Here is a 24171-nt window from a genome sequence, read left to right as displayed (position 1 = left end):
ACAGGTACTTTTAATTTCATTTATTTGTCCTTATGCTATATCTACATTTTTACATCATAATTTAATTACAATCACAAAAATTATGAACCAATAAATATATAGATATATAAAATTAAGGAATATTTTATTAACACATTGGTGTTAAGGTGAACACAGTGATAAGGGTGCATATACACAAGCGGTCAGAATTTAAAATTACAATTTTTTTTAATTCATACAACATTTAAGTAACCTTCAAGCATATGGATAATTTTAATAAAAAAAATTTTCAAGCTCAAAACCAAATAACTGATAAACAAAAACCGCTGTCTAGAACGCTTTAAATTTATTAATTCATAAATTGACTAATGTTTTCTTTCTTAAATTATATATTAGATTAATAATATTATTAGTGTATAATAATATTAACCAAAGTAAATTTTTCTATTTTTTTTTTTCTTTAGGAAACATCCTTTAATGTTTTTATGTTAAGAATAAATTAATATTAATAAAACAGCGATAAGCCTATCGTTATTTATCACAGCAATTGCTAACAGTATAAGGCAGACCTTTAATTGATTTATATTGAAGATTCCTATGAATTACAACAACTACATTGACTTTATAATTCATATACAATATCAACTCTGTATTCTTAATATAAAATATTTAATTTCATCATAAACAGCAAAATGTAAAGCCGACACGAATATGGCTTTCAATATGCTAGGTCCGTACCCTTTGTACAGTGCTAAAAAACCTTCATTTGTAATAGTCAATTTTAAGCAATGGAGAGTCCCGTTACAATACATTTGTCGTCCGAAAAATTCTCTATGCTGCTGAAAACCCTGTATTTGGAGTCTTTTCTTCACAACATCAAACGGATAAATGGCGGTTTTGGAAATCAACCCAGCAATTCCGCCAGCTAATAAATTGGCTATCAGGGTAGATTCTATGACTGACCCAATATTTTTTCTTCTTTGAAAGAATTCCAGTCCACTTAAAATACTCTCTGTAAATAATTTGTAAACTGTGAATTGTATTCCAGCATGAGGTGCTATTTGTGCTAAAGTGGGGGCTAACCCTTTAAATAAAGCGGCGGATCCTTCGGTTTTAACAATATTTGTGAAAGCGTTTATAAACCCCTTATAAACTTTATTTGTTTTCTGTTCAGCTATTAATCTTGTCCTGACTGTATCGAATGGAAATGAAATTAAAGTGGCAATGCTCGCAGCGATTGCCCCATTCGAAAAATTTATTGAATGTTTATAATTCCTATAAAACTCTGAATCTATATTTCGATATATTTGAGTTAACTTTTCAAATGTTGAAAATTGAGCTATTCCATATGATATTGAAAGAAATTGAGCAGGTACATGCCCACTCCATAAAGTCAATACTCCTTCATCCTTCACGATTGATTTAACAGCTTGTGTGATTGAGCTATATTTAGATCCTTCCTGGATAGGTTCGAGCTGCAGTTGAAATCTTATCTTTAGAACGTCCAGCGGTTGTGCTATTGCTCTCGTTACCGCACTCGCTAAGCCACCAGCAACCGCACTTTGGGATATACTTAGTTTAGACTCATTCTGAATTAAATATACCATTTTATTTTCTTAGTTTTAAACATATTCTTTAATTTTCGCCCCCCGAACACTCAGCTGTTAAAATATGAAACAGTAACAAATATAATAGAACTTATATCTTTGCAATACAGTTGAAAGTTATTCTTAGGAGACTAATTTGACACTTGACATTAAAAGTGAATTCGTTGAAAATGTAATTTAATAATACGGCAAAACTGATTGAGTGCATTAAAAATATAAAAATCAGTAAAATTTTATTAAAAAATATTCAATTCATGTATACATTTATCAAAAGGTTTTTAAAAGGTTTTTTATATATTATTATAGTGCAGAACATATCATTTATATCAAACAAAATGTCAAAAAGCCAGTAAATGTCAAAGACGTATGTATTTGTCAGACGTGATTCTATTCCACAATACAACTCTCAGTTCTCTTTCACCAAACAACAAAAATATATCAATTAATAAAACAGCAATGTCTTCCCCACTTGAAAATCTCGAAACTCAACTAGAAATGTTTATTGAAAATGTTCGACAAATTCGTATAATCGTGAGCGATTTTCAACCACAGGGTCAGAGTGTACTCAATCAAAAAATGTAAGTGTCTACCCCTATTCAAACTTTAAGAAAATGTTATTTAAAACTATGAAGACAGTGTAGTCATTATTACGATTCTTAATTTTTTTGTCAGACAAAATACAATACAATAACGATAATGATATCTAAAACTTTTGTGACTATTCATTTAAATAAAACTAATATTTTTGAATGTACTGCACGTTTTTAATTTTTTTAAACTACATACTCCCGAAGTTTCGGTTTTATTAGTTTTAGTTATAATAATCATACTGCTATACTATGGAATAGTAATATTATGAAATAAATAACATTTACAGTCAATCATTAGTCACTGGCCTGCAAGAAGTGGACAAACTGAAGGCTCAAGTTCATGATATCCATGTACCCACTGAAGTATTTGAGTAAGTATTGCTACACCGACTTGTAACAGATAGAAAAAAAAATTTTTAATTAAAAAAAAAATTATTACTTTGTACATAATAATAATAATTGATTTCAGCTACATTGATCAGGGCCGTAACCCTCAACTGTACACAAAAGATTGTATAGATAAAGCTTTGGCTAAGAACGAAGAAGTTAAGGGCAAGATTGACTCATACAAGAGATTCAAAAGCCATCTACTCTCCGAGTTGTCTAAAACCTTCCCTAATGAAATTGCTAAGTATAAAGCTATAAGGGGAGGGGAATAAATTAGACTTTAATATCTTATTATCATATTTGTTAGTATATATTAGAATATAAGGTGTTAGTGAAAAATGTGTAATTACTTCAATAGTTTTTGTGTTATCAATGAGTAGCCATAGCAGTACAAAATTGTGTCAAAGTATGTATATCATTTCTGATGAACTTGCAAAACAGACCTACTATTTATATAAGCTAAAGGTTTAACATTAGTATTTAAAAAAAAAAATTAAAAATAAACATCTCAATGGTTTGATTCTAATTTATTTTGATGAATAAATTGAGGCAGAGAAAATATTTCTTTACAGACATTTATGAATCCTTGGATGTTATTTTAAAAGTTACTGCCATGTTAATTGTTAAAGTAAAAAAAAACAAGATTGCCTTGTACAGATTTATCTATGTCTAAAAATGTATTATTAAAAACTTCACTCATTCAGCTTTTGATAGCCCAAGGAGTTTTATATCATTCAATTTTATAATACAAATAAAAATTATGAATGTACTCTAATTATAATTATTTAAGGATATTAAGGAATAAAAAAATCTATTATTTAAAAAAAATATATTTTTATTTTAAAAAGTAGAAAATTTTTAGAGCAAAACAACGGAAAAAGCATTATGCAAAACAGCAATAGATAGAAATTAAAAAAGTAGATTTAATAGAATTTGGAAACACTTTCATTGCAAAAGTAGTTTCAATAGTGTTGAAAGTGAAAAATAAATTTGATTTAATTTTAAAAAGTAAACAACAATCGAACTTATATCATGGAAAAAATCAATTACAATAATATTTAATTTTGAAAACAGTCTTTTTAATAAAATTTATAATTGATTTAAGAGTGCTTGTATCCACAACAAAACACGACATTAGATATTTCAAAATTGCTTATATATTATATAATTTTTTTTATAAGAAGTAAAATTAATAAATCTATAATTTAAAAGCATTTAAGATTTCATATAATCAGATTAGCGAATTTTTTTAATTCATTAAATAAAATAGTTAAAATCTTCAATGTAAATCAAACTTCTAAAGAAGGGTGATCAACCGTAAAGTTACTACACTTTTCTGGTGTTTTGTTTTCCGTAGGTAAAGTATTTACATCTTTGGAAACATTTTGAACTTCTGTTTCAGATTCTTCAGAACTACGTATTTCAAATGTCTCTGCGTCACTATCGCAATATATATCGAAAACTGATTGTACATCCCTAGCCTGCTCCCATAATTGATAAAACTCTCTCTTTACTGGTTCAACCAATTGCTGCTTACTAGTGATGTAAACGTAATTCCAATGATCGAAAGAGCGATCGTTACCCCAGTTAAGAGTTCCAGTCATTAAAATCTTATCATCGACAAGGCAAAACTTATGTTGCATAGTAAATACGGGCTCTTTGACTTTGCATTTTATTTCAGCGCCTGCAATTAGATTTGTTTAAAAAATATTACCTTAAAAATAAAGAAAATAACTAACAAACAGAATACCTTACCGGCTTCAATTAGTTCCTTGAGAAAAAATTCAGTGGATTCATTGTAACCCGATCTATCTATTATAATTTGAACTTTTATTTTCTTGGATTTTATTAAGCTTACTAGACGAGCCTGTATGACAGGATTGTTTATGCCAGGCATACAAACGTTCACTGTGTATTTTGCGTCTTCAATAAAGCTGACTAGCTTATCAAAAGAATTGTAAGCGTTAAACTGTAATTTGCAGAACACCATCACTTCATTTACCTCTTTGTTGCGACTTTTATAGTAAAATGCTGCCGCTGAGACAACACAAGTTATTGCAATTGCCGCAGCCGAAGATAAAACACGGGGATTTAATTTCATTTTAGGTAATTTCGGTCATTAAAAAATGTTTATTTTCGGCACGTGTTATGACCGGTCTCTAATTTTATAGTTTGCAATAAAACTAAGAGGTCATGTCGTGCAACTGCTATCTATCTCTAACTATTACATTGTTTTAGAACTACCTTCACACGTATATCAAACCCGTTAAGAAATTGCACAGTTATTAATGAAAATTAATTTTAGTGTTATTTGTCCTAATTTATATCTACGTTATAATTATTGGCTAAATATGTTTATATTAGAAGAAAAGTTATATTATTTTCTGAGTCAATCTCAAATCTATATTTTAGATTGTTATATACCTATATATATTAAAAATGAAAACGGACTAAAAATGATGTATAAGAAAAAAGGCTAATAGATAGTGATTTATTTGATATAGGAGTTGAAACATAGTTTGATGAACTCCGTTTGACCATAAAAAGTATATTTCTTCTCGTTAAAAATACAATGAAACCTTTTAAAAACGTTATTGAGGACTACCTACCTACCTACTACTATTAAATAAAAAATTAAAAGAAATGTTTTCACTCTTAAATTATTGACATTCATGTAAAATATATTTTGAGGTTGACATACATATTTGATTATTATTTTGACATATGATAAACCAAAATAGGCGATGGCGGGAATATTGACAAGAGAGAAAATATTACTGTTTTTATGAATGAAAAAGATTCGTAACTAGGAAATTATGATTATAAGTGAAAAAGGTTAAGTGTGAATACAATATTATTAATTATTTAAAGGCAGTGTTCCTAAATAAAGTACCTTAAGATTTGATAATGGGTATTACTGGTTTGATACCCTTTTTGGACAAAGCCTCTAGAAGGGCAAATGTAAGCGAATTCAGTGGATCATCAGTTGCAATTGATACTTATTGCTGGCTTCACAAGGGGGCTTTTGCTTGTGCTGATAAACTAGTTCGGGGAGAAGAAACCGATATGCAAGTATAATAACTTTAACATGTATGAAATAAATTACATTAAAAATTTTCCTATTACCAACAAAATTGTTTTGAAACGATCAACATTATATTGAAATTAATTGTGTAATAATTTCCTTAAAAAAATATTTTTTACACTTTCAATCACAAATTTAAAATTGAAATCATACTTTAACATATAATTTAACACTTTCAACTTGTTGCAGACATATAAAATATTGCTTGAAATATGTAACGATGTTGCAATCAAGGAACATAAAACCAATTTTAGTTTTTGACGGGAGACATCTTCCTGCTAAGGCAATGACGGAGCTGAAAAGAAGAGAGTAAGTCGACTACATTGCTTCTGAAAACAGAATTTCTTTAATGAAATTATGGTATTTCTAATAAATTTCCAAAATAAATCTCTGATATCATAAATTTATATAAAATTAATTTCAGAACACGAGATATATCTAAGAAAAGAGCAGCGGAATTACTTAGCTTAGGAAAGGTAATTTCTACAATATTGTTGTATATCTATGCGTTGTCATGAGATTGTTATATTCAGTACAAATAATACAATATATTTGTAGCTATGCGATCTCTATATAAGAGTATCAATTTTCAGATTGATGAAGCGAGGTCCTTCATGCGTCGCAGTGTAGACATAACTCATGCAATGGCCCTAGCTTTGATAAAGGAATGTAGGAAACGTAACATAGACTGTATAGTAGCGCCATACGAAGCTGATGCACAATTAGCATACTTAAATATCAAGAACTACGCTCAGTTAGTTATAACAGAAGATTCCGATTTAATACTTTTTGGTTGCACAAAGGTGAAGAGATTATATTCATTTTAAGTTTATCATTACTAAATAGTTGTATTGAACACAAATTCTTTACATATCATTTTTGATGACATTGTTACTGTTTTTATTTTAAGGTCCTATTCAAAATGGATTTAGAGGGTAATGGAACTCTAGTAGAAACTATCAAGCTGCCTCTAGTTATGAAATGTCCCATAGAACATTACACATTTGATAAATTCAGGAGAATGTGTATATTGTCGGGGTGTGATTATTTAAACTCGCTACCCGGCATCGGTTTGGCCAAAGCGCGTCAGTTTGTCAATGCCTCACAGGACACAAACTTCGCTAACGTAATTATATTATGTTAATGAAACATTTTCTAGATCTTTCTTAAAGCTTAATGATTTTATATAAGAAACTAGTGTTTTGTATGGAATTCAAACAAATGAATTTTGTCATTCCAGGCCCTAAAAAAGCTGCCAAGTTTTTTCAACAGATCATTGCAAGTGAGTGATGATTATAGAGAGAATTTTCTCAAAGCCGAAGCAACATTCAAACATCAGTACGTCTATGACCCTTCACAGAGATGTATGACCCGACTCACACCTGTTTATGATGAAGGTAGATTGATAAATTGATAAATTCTTAATATGCTAGCTCTACTATGTTCATTTATTCATTCCTAAGCTGCTCAACTTATATACATGAAGTTGGAATAAAGATTTTTATATTAAAATAATTTCTTCTATAGTAGCTTTTCTATTTAGCCAAAAAAAAATATTTATAGATATTCATCTACTTAAGGATCTCAAGCACGTTTACGTTTTATTATTGTCTGATTAAAATTGTGTTGATGAAAAAGATTTTAATATCCTACAATTACTTATAACTGTTTACTTTATATTTGAAATAAGGAATGTGTTATTTATCAAACTACAATTAATTTATAGAAATCGAAGCGGCTTTGTGTTCTAATGCCGGAGAGCTTTTGGATCCTCAGATAGCCTTCCAGTTAGCTTTGGGTAACTTAGACCCTTTCACATTGAAGAAGATGGATAATTGGGATCCCGATAGTAGAAGTGATGTGGTAAATTGTCTTATTTATATATAATAATAGAATATAAGTCTAAAGGTATTCTATATATATTTAAAGTCACTTAATCTTTGTGAATGTAAATACATATACCTTATACATTAAAATAATATATATATACTATTTTATATATATATACAGTCTATTATATATATATATATATATATATATATATAATTATCTATATATATATATATATATATGTTTATTTTCACAGACAGATCATATAAGGAGTTCAAATTGGAAGGATGCGGGGGTATCAAATAAGCCAAGTATATGGAGTGAGTCTTACAAGGAATATTTAGATGAATCTCAACCTTGGATGAAAAAGGTTCAAAAACAGGAACCCATCATATCAACACAAACACGATCAAGGAAGAAGGTTGTCACCTTAACAACTAAATATGTACCGGAGACACAGGATGATAGGTAACAGGAATACATACATACTGATAATTTAAATAATTTTCATAGTTTATATATATGTACTTTTTTCTAAATAAGGTGAATTCTGTAAACATAAAAAACAAAATATCTGAGAGAATACCAACACATAGGACACTATTTCATTAAGACATAAGATGATCATTCCAAAGGCTCTTCAATCAATAATTTAATTTCCAGTTTATCGATAGAGACACTCAGCGGCATGTACTGTATGGAACCGGCCAGCAAGAAACAGAAAGTTGAACAAAAGAAAAATAACATCAATATAGACTATGATAGAAATAATTTTAATCTCAAACAGAAATCACCCATACTGGAAAACAAAGGCAGGTCGTTCAAGAAGTGTCTCAGTTCCGGTAGTTTTTCAGTTTTGAAGAAATTGAGCGCTTTCCCAAGTACAGTTCTGGATGATGATATCATTGAAAGCAAATTCTTCAGTTCGTGCGAAAAGGACTCCAATGATACGTGTAACAGAGTTGATAATCAGACGATAATACAGGAATCACCGGAAAAGGATTTAGATACTGCTATGATAGACACATGCACAGGTTCCAGCTCACAGAAAGAGAATTCTCCCAGTCCCGCAAAGAAAAGTCCTATATTAGTGAGCCCTAGAACAAGAAATCCGTTCAAGTTAAAAGACTCACAGTCAACAAACGACACGGGTTTCAGTGAGTCCGTCATAGAAAATACATGTCCCATTGAATCTGAGGTGAGAGTTCTGTTACACTACTGTATATTATTAAATTTATTTTTTTCTGTCATTATAAGAATGTACCAATATCAGGAGTTTTCATCAAACTAAACACAGCTATGAGTTTTTCATTCCTTTCTAGGAATTTTCATTTTTTAAGTCTCATTTTCAATCTTATGGTAGGATTACTGTATACAAATGTGTAGTCAATCACTGCACATATATGTTCAATGAATAATACATACATATATATATATATATATATATATATATATATATATATAGATGATTAGTAACCTATATTTATATTTCCAGCCACCCATATGTACCTCGCCCATCAAACCCGCTGTTCCTCAGGATAAGTTTAAGTTCAATCAAAATATAAAGAAGACAAAAGCCCCTGCTAAAAAGGTTCAAAGTTCTCAACCAACTCTCTTAAGTATGTTCGGTTTTCAGAAAAAGTGAGTGGTGATTTTGATTATTTTATAAACTAACTTAGCTAACAAATAAAAGAGTGAGAAATAATAGTAATATGTATATTGACGGAATCAAAGTTTTAAGGAATAATAGTGCTATTTTCAAATAGTAATTTACTTGTGCGGCCGCGAGGAAGAAGTGAGCTTGACCTTGTAATGTTGTAATGAAAATAGGAAGGGCTGGAAATTGGTTTTTAAGGAATCTTAAGTGTTTCTTTAAGACCAACTTTATTAATATTTGTTACAAGTCACAATTGATTGCCTGCATGCATTCGGGCGCCATGCATGCCCTCTCACTTTGTCTCTTTTTATCTCCCCCCCCCCCCCCCCTCGAGCGTTAAAGGTTAAACGCAACCTCATTGGAAGTCGCATAAGAAGTTTCACTTTAAAAATGAGCCGATGGATAATTATTATACTCGTATATTTTACATGAATAATATTATTTGTTTTTTCTATAACATGTTTTTGCACTGCTTTTTCTCCTTAGTTGGAAATATAAGTCCATTAGCAAAATACTAAAACGTATGTTTATTTTCTTGTATCTTTTGTCCAGGAAGTCACAGAGACGATCTGGATTTTAGAGTTTATTATGGCTGAAAGAACTTTAAACCCTGCCAGAGTTGTATGAATAGAATTTTGTTCATAAGTTCATATTGTTCAGACTATAGTATTATTTTTAAACACGTCAGTGACTTTTTTTATTTTTAATTCTGTTTTTATAACTTTCTGTTTGTTACAGGCCAGTATTAAAAAGGTGAAATGAAGAATAAAAATAGTATAAGTGACACAAGTATTATTTGACGCAGCGTTTTTTTATTTTATGACATTCTATTTTCAAACATTTTTGTTGTAAAATTATCGTTTATTTTATTTTCGGTTCGTGTACTCGGCCGTGCGATCTGACTGGTTTTATTGTTGATTTATAAGAAATGATTATGTTATAAGTACAATAAATATTTTCCAATTGTTGCATGTTTTTAATCTATACCTACTAGTAAATTTAATTTAATTTCACATTAACAAGTTTTTAATTTTCTATCGGTGTGTTTGTTTGGGTTGATCTCTACAAAGCCTGAGCCCGTTTTGAAGGTACTTTTAGTCGCAGGTAGGTAAAGTCGTAAGAAGAATTCTATACTGCTTTTTAACAACTTTACAAGGGAGGAAATCAACGATTCAACAGAATCTTTATTACGCTATAGCTCGTTAAATAAAAGTCCTATATTCAAATTATGTTTTTAACTAAAGGTCATTGTCCTGACACAGTTCCGGTGTCACCAAGTAACTTTCTGATCACAAACTTATGAAATCTCATAAGCACGATACTTATCTCAAAAGGTCTTCAATACGCGGGCAAAACCGCAGGCAACAAACAGTTTATTATTAAATCTAAATAACATCGTTTTTTTTTTTTTGTATTGTTGTTTTGCATGTTGTCATCCGGAATCCATCTTGAGTCAAGTACCTGCCTTTTTAGCCTTTTAGTCCAGTTTTCACTCGCATCCGGTGCAAGTGCTGCCCTTTAATGTGAATTTGGCGGGAGGAAACTTGCACATTTTTACAAATGGATAATTCTTACTTCATTATAGCATCATCTTTCAAAGCGAGCAGAAGTTCAGTTTTAAGGATACGTTTCAGTAGTGATAATTATAAGTGTTTTAAGTGTTCGGATCGAAAAGTGTTAATATTTAAATATTTGTCTCCCTTCCAACGTCATGGACTGTGAAAAAAAAAATACGAGTGACAATGAATGTTCGTCACGAGATTCCAGTGTGGACAGGTATGGACAGGAACAGTGTATGAAAACGATCTAGAAATGCTGTAAGTAACTCAATTTTAACTTCAGTGGCTTATTTTTTTACACTACCTTCATTACTCAAAAAAAAAAATATATATAATTACATTTTTAAATACAATTATTTCCCATTAAAATACTAAAAACACGATTTAACAATTGAGTTAACGCTGCGCCTTCCTTTGGGAATATAATGTAACGAAATTAAACAGCGCAGTTGACCATATCTGAATTAATCACTAAATATTGAGGAACCAACTTTCACTAAACTAACGGATTTACATTGATTTTAATTATGTCAAATACAAATATTTAATGTAGCGGTTGGAATGCGTTGCGTTTTGATGATCATCAGAAATACATCGCTATAGGAGTAAATGACGCATTTCCCTCGGAGGCGTCTCGGTGTACGGATCACTGTCTTGTACGCTACTGACACCTGCATTATTCTCTCCCTGTATATAGAGATATCGTCGACATTAATTCTTACAATAATTGTCTGCCTTCACTCCCGGTTACATGACAACAAAGTGAATATTAGATCTTCGTCAGTCTTGTAACTGGTCCTTCTAACGATTTTAAGCAACTGTTAGAATTTAAGCAACTGTAGAGTGTTACAGTATTGGGGTGTTTAATGGAGAGCATAGATTTTTTTAGAGCTCGTATTTGCAGCTCTTACAAAGTCTTTAATATCTCGAAAAGAAGAACTTCAAAAGCTTAACAAAAAATCGTAGACGGATCTAGTGGTGATAATACAAAATAAAATATTCAATTATTATTAAAAATAATAGAAAATAAAAACCTTTTAATGAGATTTGGAATACTCCAAAATAACCAACGACGTTCCTCGAACTATTTATGTTATACGCGCTGATTTCATACAATCTTGAGGGGATTATTTATGAAAACAGGTAACGGACAATTTTTATCCTGGGGCTTTACAGATCATTCCTGTCTTAAGAAATATTATTTCATGTATTGACTGTCTACCTTCATCCAAAAAATAGGGTAGGGGCAGATAAAGCATTAATGAGTAGCAACTATTAAAACACAGATCAATTAAATCAATCCCCAGACTATCTTCTTCATACTCACGATCAATTTTCAGATCTAGTTTCGACAAAAAAGTATTTATTTCCACAAAAATATTATAGTAAAAACAATCTTCCTACCATTGCTCGACCACTATCGGAAAAGACTAAGACAATATCTTCTAAGACAATATCTACATATCTGGGCTAATTTATAGGTACCGAACTTCATCTGTATAATAATTAAAGGAGTTCGCATACCTTCTTAGTGAAGTCAACTCTAATAATGCCGACACCATCTTTATAAGCAGTTTCTGAAACTAAAAATACTCCAGAAATGTTACAGCTAATACAAGGTAGGATAGATAAAAAAAAAGAATGATCTGACATTACACTGTTTTCTTTCAACATTCTTTCTGATCCCTAAAAGCGACAGTTTACAACGTGAGATATTTAATTTGAAACAGCTGAATAGCTTTGTTCATATAAAACTTTTCCAAGTTTCTTTACAAACTGGAGCCTGGTTAGCGAAGCTGGATTTGAGCCAACCCTGTTTTCACTGTTTTTTATATTTATTACACTTGCCTGCCGTTAGGTCTATCATCGGCACCCCGGATATTTGCATGCGTGATAGGTTGGATAGCAGAGTTTCTACGCCATCATTACATCAGATGCGTAGTTTATAAACACGATTTATAGTGGCAAACCAACCGCCTCACATTCTGAGCGGTCAGGTAACCTTCACCATCAATATTCTGCAACAACTGGGGTGGACAATAAATTTCATAAAATCTGTGCTGTCACTGACTCAATGTCTAGAATGTCTAGATCATATTGTCGGACAATGCACATAACAGCCGACAGCTTTCTTTAAATCGTCCGTGTCATCACGAAATACTTGCAGAACCAGAGGTTTTAAAGTAACATCGATAGTTAAAAGCTGTCTTGGTTGCACTGGCGATACGCTTGGGCTCGGTTACGCATTACATAATGACCGATAGTTCCCTCGAATATAGTTCTTGCATCTAACTATATGTATATAGTACATATTCTCGTTAAACACATTCTTAAAGCTATTTCAGTAACCCTAGACGAAGAGCTCCACAACTCCTGTCTTGGTCTCTAAAAAATTGTTTACAATATTTCAGTACACATCTGGTAAATGTAAAAAATTTCTATTGGGTACTGAGGGTAATAGCAATCCCGTGCCGCTGGCTGGAGGCCGCCCATCTGAGACCTGCTGTCTCTAGGCACCGCCTCGCCGGTGACGATCTGCCACGACACCAGGGCTTCAAACGCCCACCCCAATGACTCGCCTGCATTCACAGGTGGTGTCGCAGCCAGTTCAGGGGGCCTACGTTGACCCCCCCTGGGGGGGCCCGAGGTGTCCTCGTTGTTGTAGCAATCCTGCTGCTTTTATCGCCAGGACGTAGAGTCTACGATGTCACTTTATTGACAATTGAAGAATAAAAATTTATTGACCAGGGTAACGCCACTATATTTTGGCCACGAGCCGAATCCAAGACTGATAGAATCAATTACAAGCAGTTTATAGATTATTATAGATTATGGAAACAATAATAAAGAGTTTTTACTAACAATAAAACTTATCTATTATTTTTCCTTAAGACATCCGGAAGCCAGGTAATTTCTAATTAATTCATTTCGAGCATGTATAATGAAAAAAGAATTATCAATTTGTTAAAATGTGCAAGTTTCAAACCGCCAAATTCACATTAGTGGGCAGCACTTGCACCGGAAGGGAGTGAAAACTGCACTAAAAAGCTAAAAAGACAGGTGCTTGACTCAAAATGGATTCCGGATGTCAGGAAAAATAATAGGTAAGTTTTATTGTTAGTTAACACTGTCTATTATTAATATAATTTGTCAGTTTGACATTTTTTTTTATGACAAAACAATAAAGAGGTTCCCTTTTATTATTCCCTTCCGGACATTATGCATACTTATGACAGTTGATGGATTAAGTATTGTATTTCCAATTAGAAGTACTATTTGTATGAGAGAGTTTATTGCGTGTAATTGTTTTTTTGTATCGAATACACAACCAGAATTATATGGGAAAACATATTGTTCGCTTCTATAATCAACCCTTTTCTGACTTACGATGTATGGATAACAAAGGCTATAGAAAATTAATCTGATAACGTCATGAGTATATCATAGCATTAACGAGGGTCCGTGTTGCATATTTATGGGGCGCAGGGAACTTTAGCCATACAAAGATTTTGTGATACGATCTTTAATAATTATAATGAATTTCGGAAAAGCCCCTGTGTGTAGCGGTCAGTAGAGCTACTGTAATAATCGTATTGTAACGATAAGGTTGTTTTAAAAAGGTTTTATATCATTTAATTCTCATTAGAACTTTTTCGCTTACTTGAGATTTAATATATCAATAAAAATGGGATTTTATTTATTACTTCTTTCTATGTAAATTAAGAAACTCACTGCGACGTACATAATATACGAAATAGTACTTGTCTAATGAGAAACGTAATAACAGACATTTAGGAGCGATGATTGACAAAGCATCAATTTTTGTATTTTTACATATATTCAAAGTGTTTTTTTAAAAGTTTAATTTGTAATTTCTTTTGCTTGTTCTATTCCTTTTCTTGTTATTAATAAATGACAACCCATTAGAAGAAAAAAAAGCAATCTTTTAACACATTTTTTGCAGATTGCAATTTCATCAACTAGCGATGCGCAACGTTTCTTTTTTTAGAAATTTGAGTTTTTGTTGACTTTGGAGCCAATTTTTTTTACTTTTCCATTACCTCGTTTGCCCCGAGCAGTAAAATTAAAAGTTCGGGATTAGTTCCACAGACACTTTTTGTTTCAGTATCTGACCTTTCGAAATTTCATTAACTATGTTTCAAATAAGATTAAGATTATAAGATATAACAATACATGCACATTCCACAAATTATCTGACATTTTTATGTTCCTTATGAGAAATTAATACTTTTAAACTAATAAATTACCGAATAATTACCTATGTTATTGAATAAAATTAAGTTACTTTGTTAATTTTTTGTTTAAAAACTTCATACCTTTTGAATTTGTTCCTTTTAACAATATATTCCATCAATATAAAAACCACACTGAAATATAAGCCATTGTAAAGTGCTGTGGTTAATTTGAATATTTTCCACTTAGCGCGTAATTAAGTATTTCCACAGAGTATAAAAAAAACTGTGTAGTTTTAAAACATTCTGGTGTAATATTTTACTTTCGATACTTTATTGATAATGTTTAATTAGTTGCTATACGGAGTCTAAAATTGTTTTTCGACCTGATTTTATTACGGGCTAGAGACTTACCGTAAATTATTTCGTGATTTTGCTAGTTGAAATGTTAATTTAATTATATCTTAAGCATATTAAGTCGGGGGTAAATTTTAATAAGGTATAATATATTAAAGTAATTATATTAAAACACGTCGGAAATTTACTTCTACTGTTACAGAATTAAAACTTGGCTTGTCTGTAATAGACGTCAGGTTAGGTGTAAATGAAAACAGTATAAAGTTTCAAGTTTAAAGGTCAAATTATTTAATAAAAAGCATTTTTTAATTTGACTTGAATAATTCGGATCATTAATTCAATTATCATATTAGTAAACCTACTTATTCCTGATGCCACTATGACCACAATTTTTGGTCTAAATTGCAAGAAAATTGAAAATATCCAAGTGATAATATGTTTTACAGATAAATTTTCAACAGACCTATAAAAGTTTAAGAAAATATCAATGTTCTAGTTACTGGCTGAGACACTGGTTCGGAAGCTATGCGATGTGTAACTACATAATATTTTTTCTATTCCTAAAATCATATCAAATATAAAATAGGATTGATAAAATAACTTTGTAAATTTTCATTGCCTCACATATTTGAAATATCTTAAATGTTTCATAGCTTGAAGGGACTTATTTTGAAGTAGTTCCTATTTCGTATAAAAAAAATCATAGCTTGGACATAAGTAACCGATGTAATTTCTCATTTCATTATACAATTAACATTTAAAGATACGTAACATTATTTTGTGCATCAATTTTGAAATAACCATTCTTTAATCAGAGAAAATGACGTAATGTAATCTTTAAACCGTAGCCATACTTACCTACACTTGGCTTCAGGCGATCCTGAATTTATTATATGCAATTAATTTATTATCAGCCGTCACGAGTTTGTATCGACAAAGTAGTCTTGGTATACTATGTGGAGATATGTGGAAAGACGATGAATGATGAACGGTGAAGTTGTACGGTTTAAACTTGCGGTGTAGTAACATTATGGAAACATTCCGTTTTAATATAAAAGTACACGAGAATTCATTGACATACCTATAAATGCTTGTTAGACTTTCTCATAAAAAACATCTAGACTTATATTTTGAGATTATTATAATGTAATTTGTATACCATAATAAGGCTGTAATAGATTTGGGAAGATTTATATACAGGCTAGTTTATTAATACAGAGTATTCTTAACCGCGAGTGTCATTGTAGGTAATTAGTGTAAATCCTATCACGATATACATACGTGCCGTGAACTTCCCGCCATCCTATAAATATGCAATACACTGACCCTCGTTCGATAACATATTATACTTGTGACGTTTTTATCACATAAATTTTGTATGGGTTTTTTGTTTTTGTTCTGTCATATATTAAGAACGGTGGATAAACAGAAATATGCTGCCAGCGTTTGAGGCAAATATAGAATAATATACGTGGGGGAATATTAGATGATAATTACTTGTTTAGCTTACGAGTATCTATAGACATAAGAGCAAAACGTGAAGGTTTGATATACTGTTAAATTTAAAGTAAAATAATTTTGTAATCACCACGTCTTTATTAAACACTTATCCACCAATTCGTTATTACTTGGAAAGAATACATAGATATTTCTACAATTGTTTTGCACAGGCTGGTTTATCAGACTATTTTAGTGGGAAACAAAAATACATAAACCATTCTTCTTTGGCTTTCTTAATACTACGGCTTTCCTTTTTTTTGATCCAATCCGCATAACATCGTGGAGAAGACAGAGTAGTTTCTGTAGCTAACGCGGGCACATGGACGTTATGTCAAGTTCATCTAAGTATAAAAAAATCCACAACACATCTGTTAAATTTAATGTCAACCCTGAACTGCTACTTCTTCAGGATTAAACTTCTTATTTTATCGTTTGAATAGTAATATACTTCATTTAGAAAATAAATAAACAAAAAACTATTCAATACACAAATTGTCGTTGAGTGTTTTATATGAAAGTATGATTATTAGTATTCAATTAAAAATTATGCTTAATCAACAAACGATCACTCGAGCTACCTCAAACGGTATAATATTAATTAATTTTCAGTTGCGTGTTAGGTCACACAGGAGAGCTTTTTCAATTGTTCGTATCCATAAACAATTAGTCAGCGACAGCAGTATGTTCTAGGCTTGGACTCGCAACACAAATGCAGCATTTCACGGCTCTTTCATAAATGTTTGCACATCAGTTTTACGAATGTCATTGTTTTAGTATTTAAAAATAATATAGTGAGTTTAATTAAATAAACGAAAAACATCCACTAATAAAATTTATAATAAAAAAGTCACTTGAAGTTTTTATGGACATTGTAGCATATTTTTAACTTTTTCTTTACCTACCTCGTTTTCCTTGAGCAGTTAAATTAAAAGTTCGAGATTAGTTACAGAGGACTTCCATTTTAGTATCAATATAACGGTCTGGTATCACAACAACCTATTTTATATATATTTGATAGCTTGTTACAAGGCCTATACAAATTAATAACTCATAGTTTGGTTCTATGTTATTAAGAAAAATGTTTAATACGGAAGCGAAGAGCACAAAAAAATGTACCCAAAAGATTATTACTGTAGCTTCCTGTCTAATAAATTTTTATATTTAATCTCTCGATTTACTCGACTCGGTTTCGAGTTATTAAAGATTTCATATGTATTGATATTAATAATTAACACTTGAGTGTTTTTATACATCAGGTATATGTATTCTTCACATAATATTCAATTTTACTTAATATCGAGTACCCGAACCAGAGAGTCCCAATTATTATAAAAAAATGCGATCTCTTCATTGTAAAGGTATGGCGTATTAAGAATTTGATTGATTTTTGTCTCTGTCAGGTGTTCAATTTGAAATTGTATTATAATTTACCAGAATAGAACGTTTACCAAACAATACCTATTAAGAAGCTCCAAAAATAATTGCGAAGATACAAATAGTATCGTACCTGCGCCGTAGAAATTAAACAAGACGAACTCATTTACAAGCGCAATATTATTTATTATAAACGGGCCATTAATCTGCCTCCCACGGACCAACTCTATGATCCCACCAGATGAATTGTGCCACTTAATAAAGATCTTCGTCACCCCACACAGAGTGGAGCCACTAATAAATAATTAATGCTCAAAGTCGGGTTATATTTGAGTTTTTGTGAGTAAAATTGCTAAGACGACAAGACGTCTTAAATGAGATATAGAGGTTGTTTGAATAAATAAACGGAAAATAATACATTTAATGTTTTTTGTCCAACTGGAGTAAGTCTCGTTCAATCCGATCTTAAGAGTATTTATATCTCACTATTGTTTGTATCTATAGGAAGTTCAAAAGGGGATCGATTTAATCATTTTAACCAACATTGAGTAATAAACTTTCAAGGGCCGAGGAGTTAATTAAGAACCTGAGCATTTTTAGTCAAAGAGAAAAGATCAAAGGCATATTATCTCACATTATGATCGGTTATTGTTGCCCTAAAACACTGCATTCAAACTTTATAATTTGTGTTTTACGAATTATTAGCACATCTCCGCACTCACTAGATTCATTCAATAAAAAAAGTTTTCAATTTACTTCGGTTCTTTTAAATGATCTCGTCGTTATGAATTTTTTTTTATAAAAAAACATTATTTTCACAAAACCGACTTAAGGCTCCTATTTTACCTTTTAAAAACTCTTATTATCGCCGCCTTTCATCGCTAAAGGCACTTTACGTATTTCTAAAGAAGGCTGTAATATGATTAATTACATTTTGCTAAATCGATGGGGCTGTATGTTTAAATCATCGGATTAGGCCACCCGGTGCCATATTGGCCCCGCGTCGAAGTAATCTCGCCATAAATAACTGACTGACATTCGTCTGTGGTCCACAAAGAATAGATTATATTGATAGATCAAAGAAAGATCGCATTATTTCTAAAATTATGTATATTATTAATAAATAATAACATAAAATTTTGCATTTAAATACAAAATGTATGTCAAATATAAATTTGACTTGGGAGTATTAATTGTAGAAGCTCTCCCTTTTCTGCAAATTAAAAACTATAAATAAAGTTGCTTTTCTACGTCAGCCTAAATAAAATATCTGACCCTTATTCGCGTCTTGAAAGAGAAATATGCAATTTGTCGGGCCACATAATTACAGGGCAGAGTTCGCTCCTTAATTCTTAAATAAGAAAGGCAAACGATGTCACGCAAAATAAGGCTTAATTTGACTGAAGTAATGGATATTAAGGTGGGGGGGGGGTTCCCACCGTTTTGTAAAATGTAGGTTGAAATACTTGAAGCTTCGTCTCTCGTGCGACAACAACTGTTGAATGAAGACGTTCTACAAGATTTATTTATGTCCAATATTTCTGAATTATTTTTATACATCGTATTTTTCATTTGTGACATATTTTTATTTGAAAATGTTGAGATTCAATACAAATCCAATGTTTATCAAGCGTATATACAAGAGATGAAACAGTGTTATGTTATTTCATTGATATAACAAAGGGTCTAGTATTCCAGATATAACTGTTTAGGCGTTTCCAATGATTTCATACAATGAACGAGGGTAGTCGAATTCGTTTTCCATAGCTATTCAAGAGATATTTTCAAAGCCAATCCCCTGGTCATTGATATGCAAACAAGATCTATTCAGAATACCATCGGTCGTTCTCGCCTGGCTTAAGTTATCACGTCGCGATACTCACCGTATAAATTGATATTACGTAAAATTTTTTAAGAAAATCTTTTTATTTAGTCGTAGCTAACAAATTATTATCTACCCTCTGGTATGGATAATGTACATTTACGTTTTTTAACTTGACTTTTACATTTAAGAGTTTGTATTTCTATTATATTTTTGTGGTTATTTTTAGCTATTATTATATATAGTCCGTGTGACACACAATATAATGCAGACATCATTGTTAGTTAATTGATATGTATTCATCAGCACAATTAGTACATAATACTTAATAATGAGATTGTCTCGAAGCAAGATATTCGCTAAATAATACATTGATCATTGTACTGAAATTATTTCCATCTTAATAAATACGTCGAAACAATAAATAGACAATGTTTTCGAGTGTATTTATATATACATATATTTTTTTATAACTTTCCCTTTCCCGTTGTAGTTATTATAATAGTGAGAGTGTTTTGTGAAATTAATATGAAATAATTTTTCAATTATTGATATCGTCCATATAATATATCATAAATAAAACGAACTTGTATATTTTCTCACATAAATTTATTTCTTCATATACATTATGTATAATTTGCGTATCCATCATATCCCGAGACACAGCGCGGGTTATATTTCATTCATAAAATAATCGTCTACAAACTCCTACTAAATACGTCCACACACCTTCCCGCCATATTGCGTCCGCCATTTTAATTGCATTAAAATATCAGCTATGGCAACACCACGGCACTTAGCAATTCAAAATATACAAAACGCAAGGCGGCTACTGGATTAAGGATAGCTGCGACATTTAATACGTAAAAAAATTAATTACGTAAAATATTTTACGTCAACCGATGCGGGGAACCGAAATTATTATGATGGAAAATTAAATACTAACATTAAATATTCATCTTTCGTGGCGTTACAAAAATATATAGCTCTTTACATCTGGGACAGCGACAGTTTGGCAAAAAATAAATATCTTATAATATTTTGTATAGATTCAAAATAAATTCGGTTACCCGCGGTCAGTGAACGTGTAAATAACGTATCAAATAAACGACACAGTAGTATAATATAAAAAAAAAATCAAACGCTGCACAGGTCGAAGACTATAAAAAAAATTAATTAAGAACACATTGAAAAAATATTAAATCAGTCTTTTACATACATACAAAATAACAGACAATGGTTACAAACAATATTCGATTGGGCTCACACGAGATTTGTACTAAACGATGGAACTACAGCACCTTATATGGCAAACATTGTTCAAAAGTAACACGGAACCAATTGATGAAGACACTCATATAAAATATAAACTAGTTATAGAAAAAACACTGCCGATATCAGAGAAATCATTTATAAAACTGGACATAAATCCTAAAATGAACGCGAGAAGCGGATAGTTTAATTAAAACGGTATGTGCGTTAGATGATATACTAATACAATACTAAGAAACGATTTTATTAAAAAAAAAATTAACCGTTAAGGATTTCGACATAAAAATCGGATAAGACGGACCGCACCGTTACAGACATCACTAACGTGTAAGCAGAAAACCCGCCTAAATATGCGATACATCAACGAGTATTAAATTTTTACTATTCGATTTAACAATATCCATTTATAACTACGTATTTTTTTTTCTCGTTACATTAGCTTTATATTAAGTTCACTAGCTAATAATGATTGGCAGTTGATGTTCAGACACGAACATGTCTCGGTAGGTATCGCCGAGCACATCCGTCTGTGTCATTCATATCCTGGTTACGATATAACCACGTGTTAAATGTTAATATATCGGTTATAATATTATCCGCATCGTATTATCTAAGTTAAAAAGCTCAACTTTAACTTACACGTAGATACATGTTATAGTACAGTTTTGTATAAAAACATTCAAAAAACCTAACACGATATGTTACGCAAGGGGTAGGTATTGGAAAATATTAAACAACTCACTACACTTAGAGATAGCTTAATGTATTCAAAGGGATAATGAACACAGGCCACAAATGATAAACCTAACGAATGTGTCACGCGGTGAACAAGCTTCAGAGATATCTATATATTAGGAAACATTTATTTGTCTACTTCCGAAATTGAAGTCCAACTGAGACATTTCCTTATTGCATTATAACACACAGACAAAACAATTTTCATCTACCTAAGAATGGATATGTCATGCTGCCGCTGGCTCGTGAACGGCGGCAGTGATGTTGAAATTATTCTTAAATCTATAAAAATAAAACTAATGAACGGAAATTAGCGTACGGCTCGAGGTTTTTAAAAAAATTGAACACGAAAATACAGTAGGAAACACGATAACCGAGGCAAGAGAAATGAGAGATATTCTTTATTTACATAAAACTCTACTCACGTTACGTTTCAATACACGACACACTACACGTCCGCGTCTGTAATATTGCAATAATGAAACCACGCTATACACTAATCTAATAACACCATATTAAAAAATAAATATATTATTACAGCTGCGATAACTATTTATACAATATAAGTGACAGTTAGATTTTGCCGCGTTACGTCATTTACATTCGACCATAGACAATGCGTTTTTTCACAGCGGAGCGAACATCTTAAATATTCAGCCAACCTCTTATTTTTGCTTCAAGGGATTTTAATATAATTATTTTAACCCTCGACTCACGATCATGTTAAAAATGGTCTCATGTTGTAAACTTCATAAGTATTTTTCTAGGCACATACAAGTTTAGCCTCATAGATCGAAGGTAACCTTCTTTAGATAGTTGTAACCCTGTCGTTGAGAACAGTCAGTTACCGCTACGATTAAATTTAAACGTGTCGTTTGGAATGTATGGCACCGCAACTAACAACAAATATAGCACTACTTGATACACTATTAGTTATTGTACCTATGTATTGTAAAAATTATAAAATAGCACTATGTTTATTAACGGAAACGGAAATGCACCAGTATCTATCATATATATATATCATAACATTAAAAATAAACCCAAGAACATAATAAAGACCATCCATACATTTCCGTAGACACTGTACAATGTTATTAAAGTGATCTACACACTACGGTCGCCGTGTTTATAAGGCGGCGTGCACACGACAGGGACTCATCGTCAGTTGGCGTAGTGATCGAAGGAGCCCAGGTACTCCAGGGCGGCGCGATAACAGAAGTCGTATTGATCCTGGACAATAGTACATTATTATAAATATCCCTTATATTAATCAATATTAAAAACACAACACACAGACACAGACACAACAACACATTTATTACGTATATATGAAAAATAAAACAGAATGATTATTTTTCACAAATACATATGTTTTTCTTAATATCTCTTGTTATGTATAATTAGTAATATATAATATTTCAGGTTGTTGATAGTTTTGTCAATAACATATATTCTTACATAAATTTTGATGATATCGTTTTAAACTACAGATAAAAAAAAATGTGATTGTATAAGCAATGGTAACTTAAAAAAAAATATATGTACTATTCGAAAAATAAATACCAATTTAAAACAAAATGATTTTACTTAAAAAAATATATTGTTACGATTGTGCTCTTTTATTGTTCAAATAAACTTCATTAGATCGGATTACACAAGCAACATTAACGGTGTAAGCCAATTCCATTAAAATTAATTACTTAGCCGATACGCAAAATTTACAGCTTTCACAACCCTAGGGAGTGACGCATCCGTTGTAAGTGAATTTAAATTGTATTCAGACTGTTTTCAAACATTGTTCAACTAACGTACGTATTTTATAACGATTTCTTTTTGTGTGTGATTCCAGTAGGGCGATGTTTTGAAGCCGTTTAAAATAAGTGAAGCGGAAATCTCCGACCGCTAACAAAAAAGTGTGAATTTAATTCAGTCAGGTCGCGAGTCATCGCTTAGTGAGTAAAATTTAATTAAAGCGCGATCATTTCGTGGAAGCGCTTAAAAAATATATAATATGAAAAAGCGCCATAGAAAACAATTGAAAACTTATTCAAATAGCATGTACGTACATTAATTTAAATTAATGAAACGTTGAGTCTGTTGGCGTTTTGATATTTTGATATAATAATTAGTATTCCGCCACAGAGAGTGTTTGAGTTGGCGTCTCTTCGTTTTGCTTTAGGTTATTAACACACTTTTAAATATTAATATTCTTATTTTTGAT

General features: G+C 31.2%; 5 protein-coding genes across 9 annotated transcripts in view; 2 read left to right on the top strand and 3 right to left on the bottom strand.

Annotated features, from left to right (window-relative positions):
- Positions 1–5: 5 nt before the first annotated feature.
- Positions 6–1711, bottom strand: LOC116772709 (mitochondrial thiamine pyrophosphate carrier-like). The gene has a single exon (XM_061522317.1). The coding sequence runs from the start codon at positions 1584–1586 to the stop codon at positions 621–623; it is 966 nt and encodes a 321-aa protein (XP_061378301.1). The 5' UTR covers positions 1587–1711; the 3' UTR covers positions 6–620.
- A 230-nt stretch (positions 1712–1941) lies between these two features.
- Positions 1942–2969, top strand: LOC116772694 (mediator of RNA polymerase II transcription subunit 10). The gene is made up of 3 exons (XM_032664961.2): positions 1942–2164; positions 2464–2547; positions 2646–2969. Exons 1-3 carry the CDS (start codon positions 1953–1955, stop codon positions 2833–2835), a joined length of 486 nt encoding a protein of 161 aa, XP_032520852.1. The 5' UTR covers positions 1942–1952; the 3' UTR covers positions 2836–2969.
- An 817-nt stretch (positions 2970–3786) lies between these two features.
- LOC116772522 (mitochondrial cardiolipin hydrolase-like) lies at positions 3787–5023 on the bottom strand. Its single transcript, XM_032664739.2, has 2 exons — positions 4319–5023; positions 3787–4247 (listed from the first exon to the last, which is right to left on the bottom strand). The coding sequence occupies exons 1-2, from the start codon at positions 4662–4664 to the stop codon at positions 3853–3855; spliced, it is 741 nt and encodes a 246-aa protein (XP_032520630.1). The 5' UTR covers positions 4665–5023; the 3' UTR covers positions 3787–3852.
- Positions 5024–5301: 278 nt separating this feature from the next.
- Positions 5302–10157, top strand: LOC116772660 (exonuclease 1). Of its 2 annotated transcripts, none has more exons than XM_032664910.2 (11): positions 5302–5631; positions 5838–5957; positions 6073–6124; positions 6242–6451; positions 6559–6774; positions 6889–7045; positions 7375–7511; positions 7735–7946; positions 8142–8676; positions 8974–9119; positions 9874–10157. In XM_032664910.2, the coding sequence occupies exons 1-11, from the start codon at positions 5471–5473 to the stop codon at positions 9890–9892; spliced, it is 1965 nt and encodes a 654-aa protein (XP_032520801.2). In that variant the 5' UTR covers positions 5302–5470; the 3' UTR covers positions 9893–10157. The 2 variants fall into 2 exon arrangements, with proteins under 2 accessions (XP_032520801.2, XP_032520802.2); XM_032664911.2 differs by having other exon boundaries at positions 5527–5635.
- A 10370-nt stretch (positions 10158–20527) lies between these two features.
- Positions 20528–24171, bottom strand: part of LOC116772247 (tyrosine-protein phosphatase Lar) — a 210186-nt gene continuing 206542 nt past the window's right edge. For all 4 annotated transcript variants that reach the window (XM_061522132.1, XM_061522133.1, XM_061522134.1 and 1 more), the window contains one exon: positions 20528–23180. In XM_061522132.1, coding sequence (XP_061378116.1) covers positions 23112–23180 — 69 coding nt within the window. In that variant the 3' untranslated portion in view covers positions 20528–23111. The remainder of the gene's footprint in view (positions 23181–24171) is intronic.

Source organism: Danaus plexippus, chromosome 12, assembly GCF_018135715.1.
Source record: "Danaus plexippus chromosome 12, MEX_DaPlex, whole genome shotgun sequence".
Taxonomy (NCBI): Eukaryota; Metazoa; Arthropoda; class Insecta; order Lepidoptera; family Nymphalidae; genus Danaus; species Danaus plexippus.
This window is presented reverse-complemented; position numbering and strand designations above follow the sequence as displayed.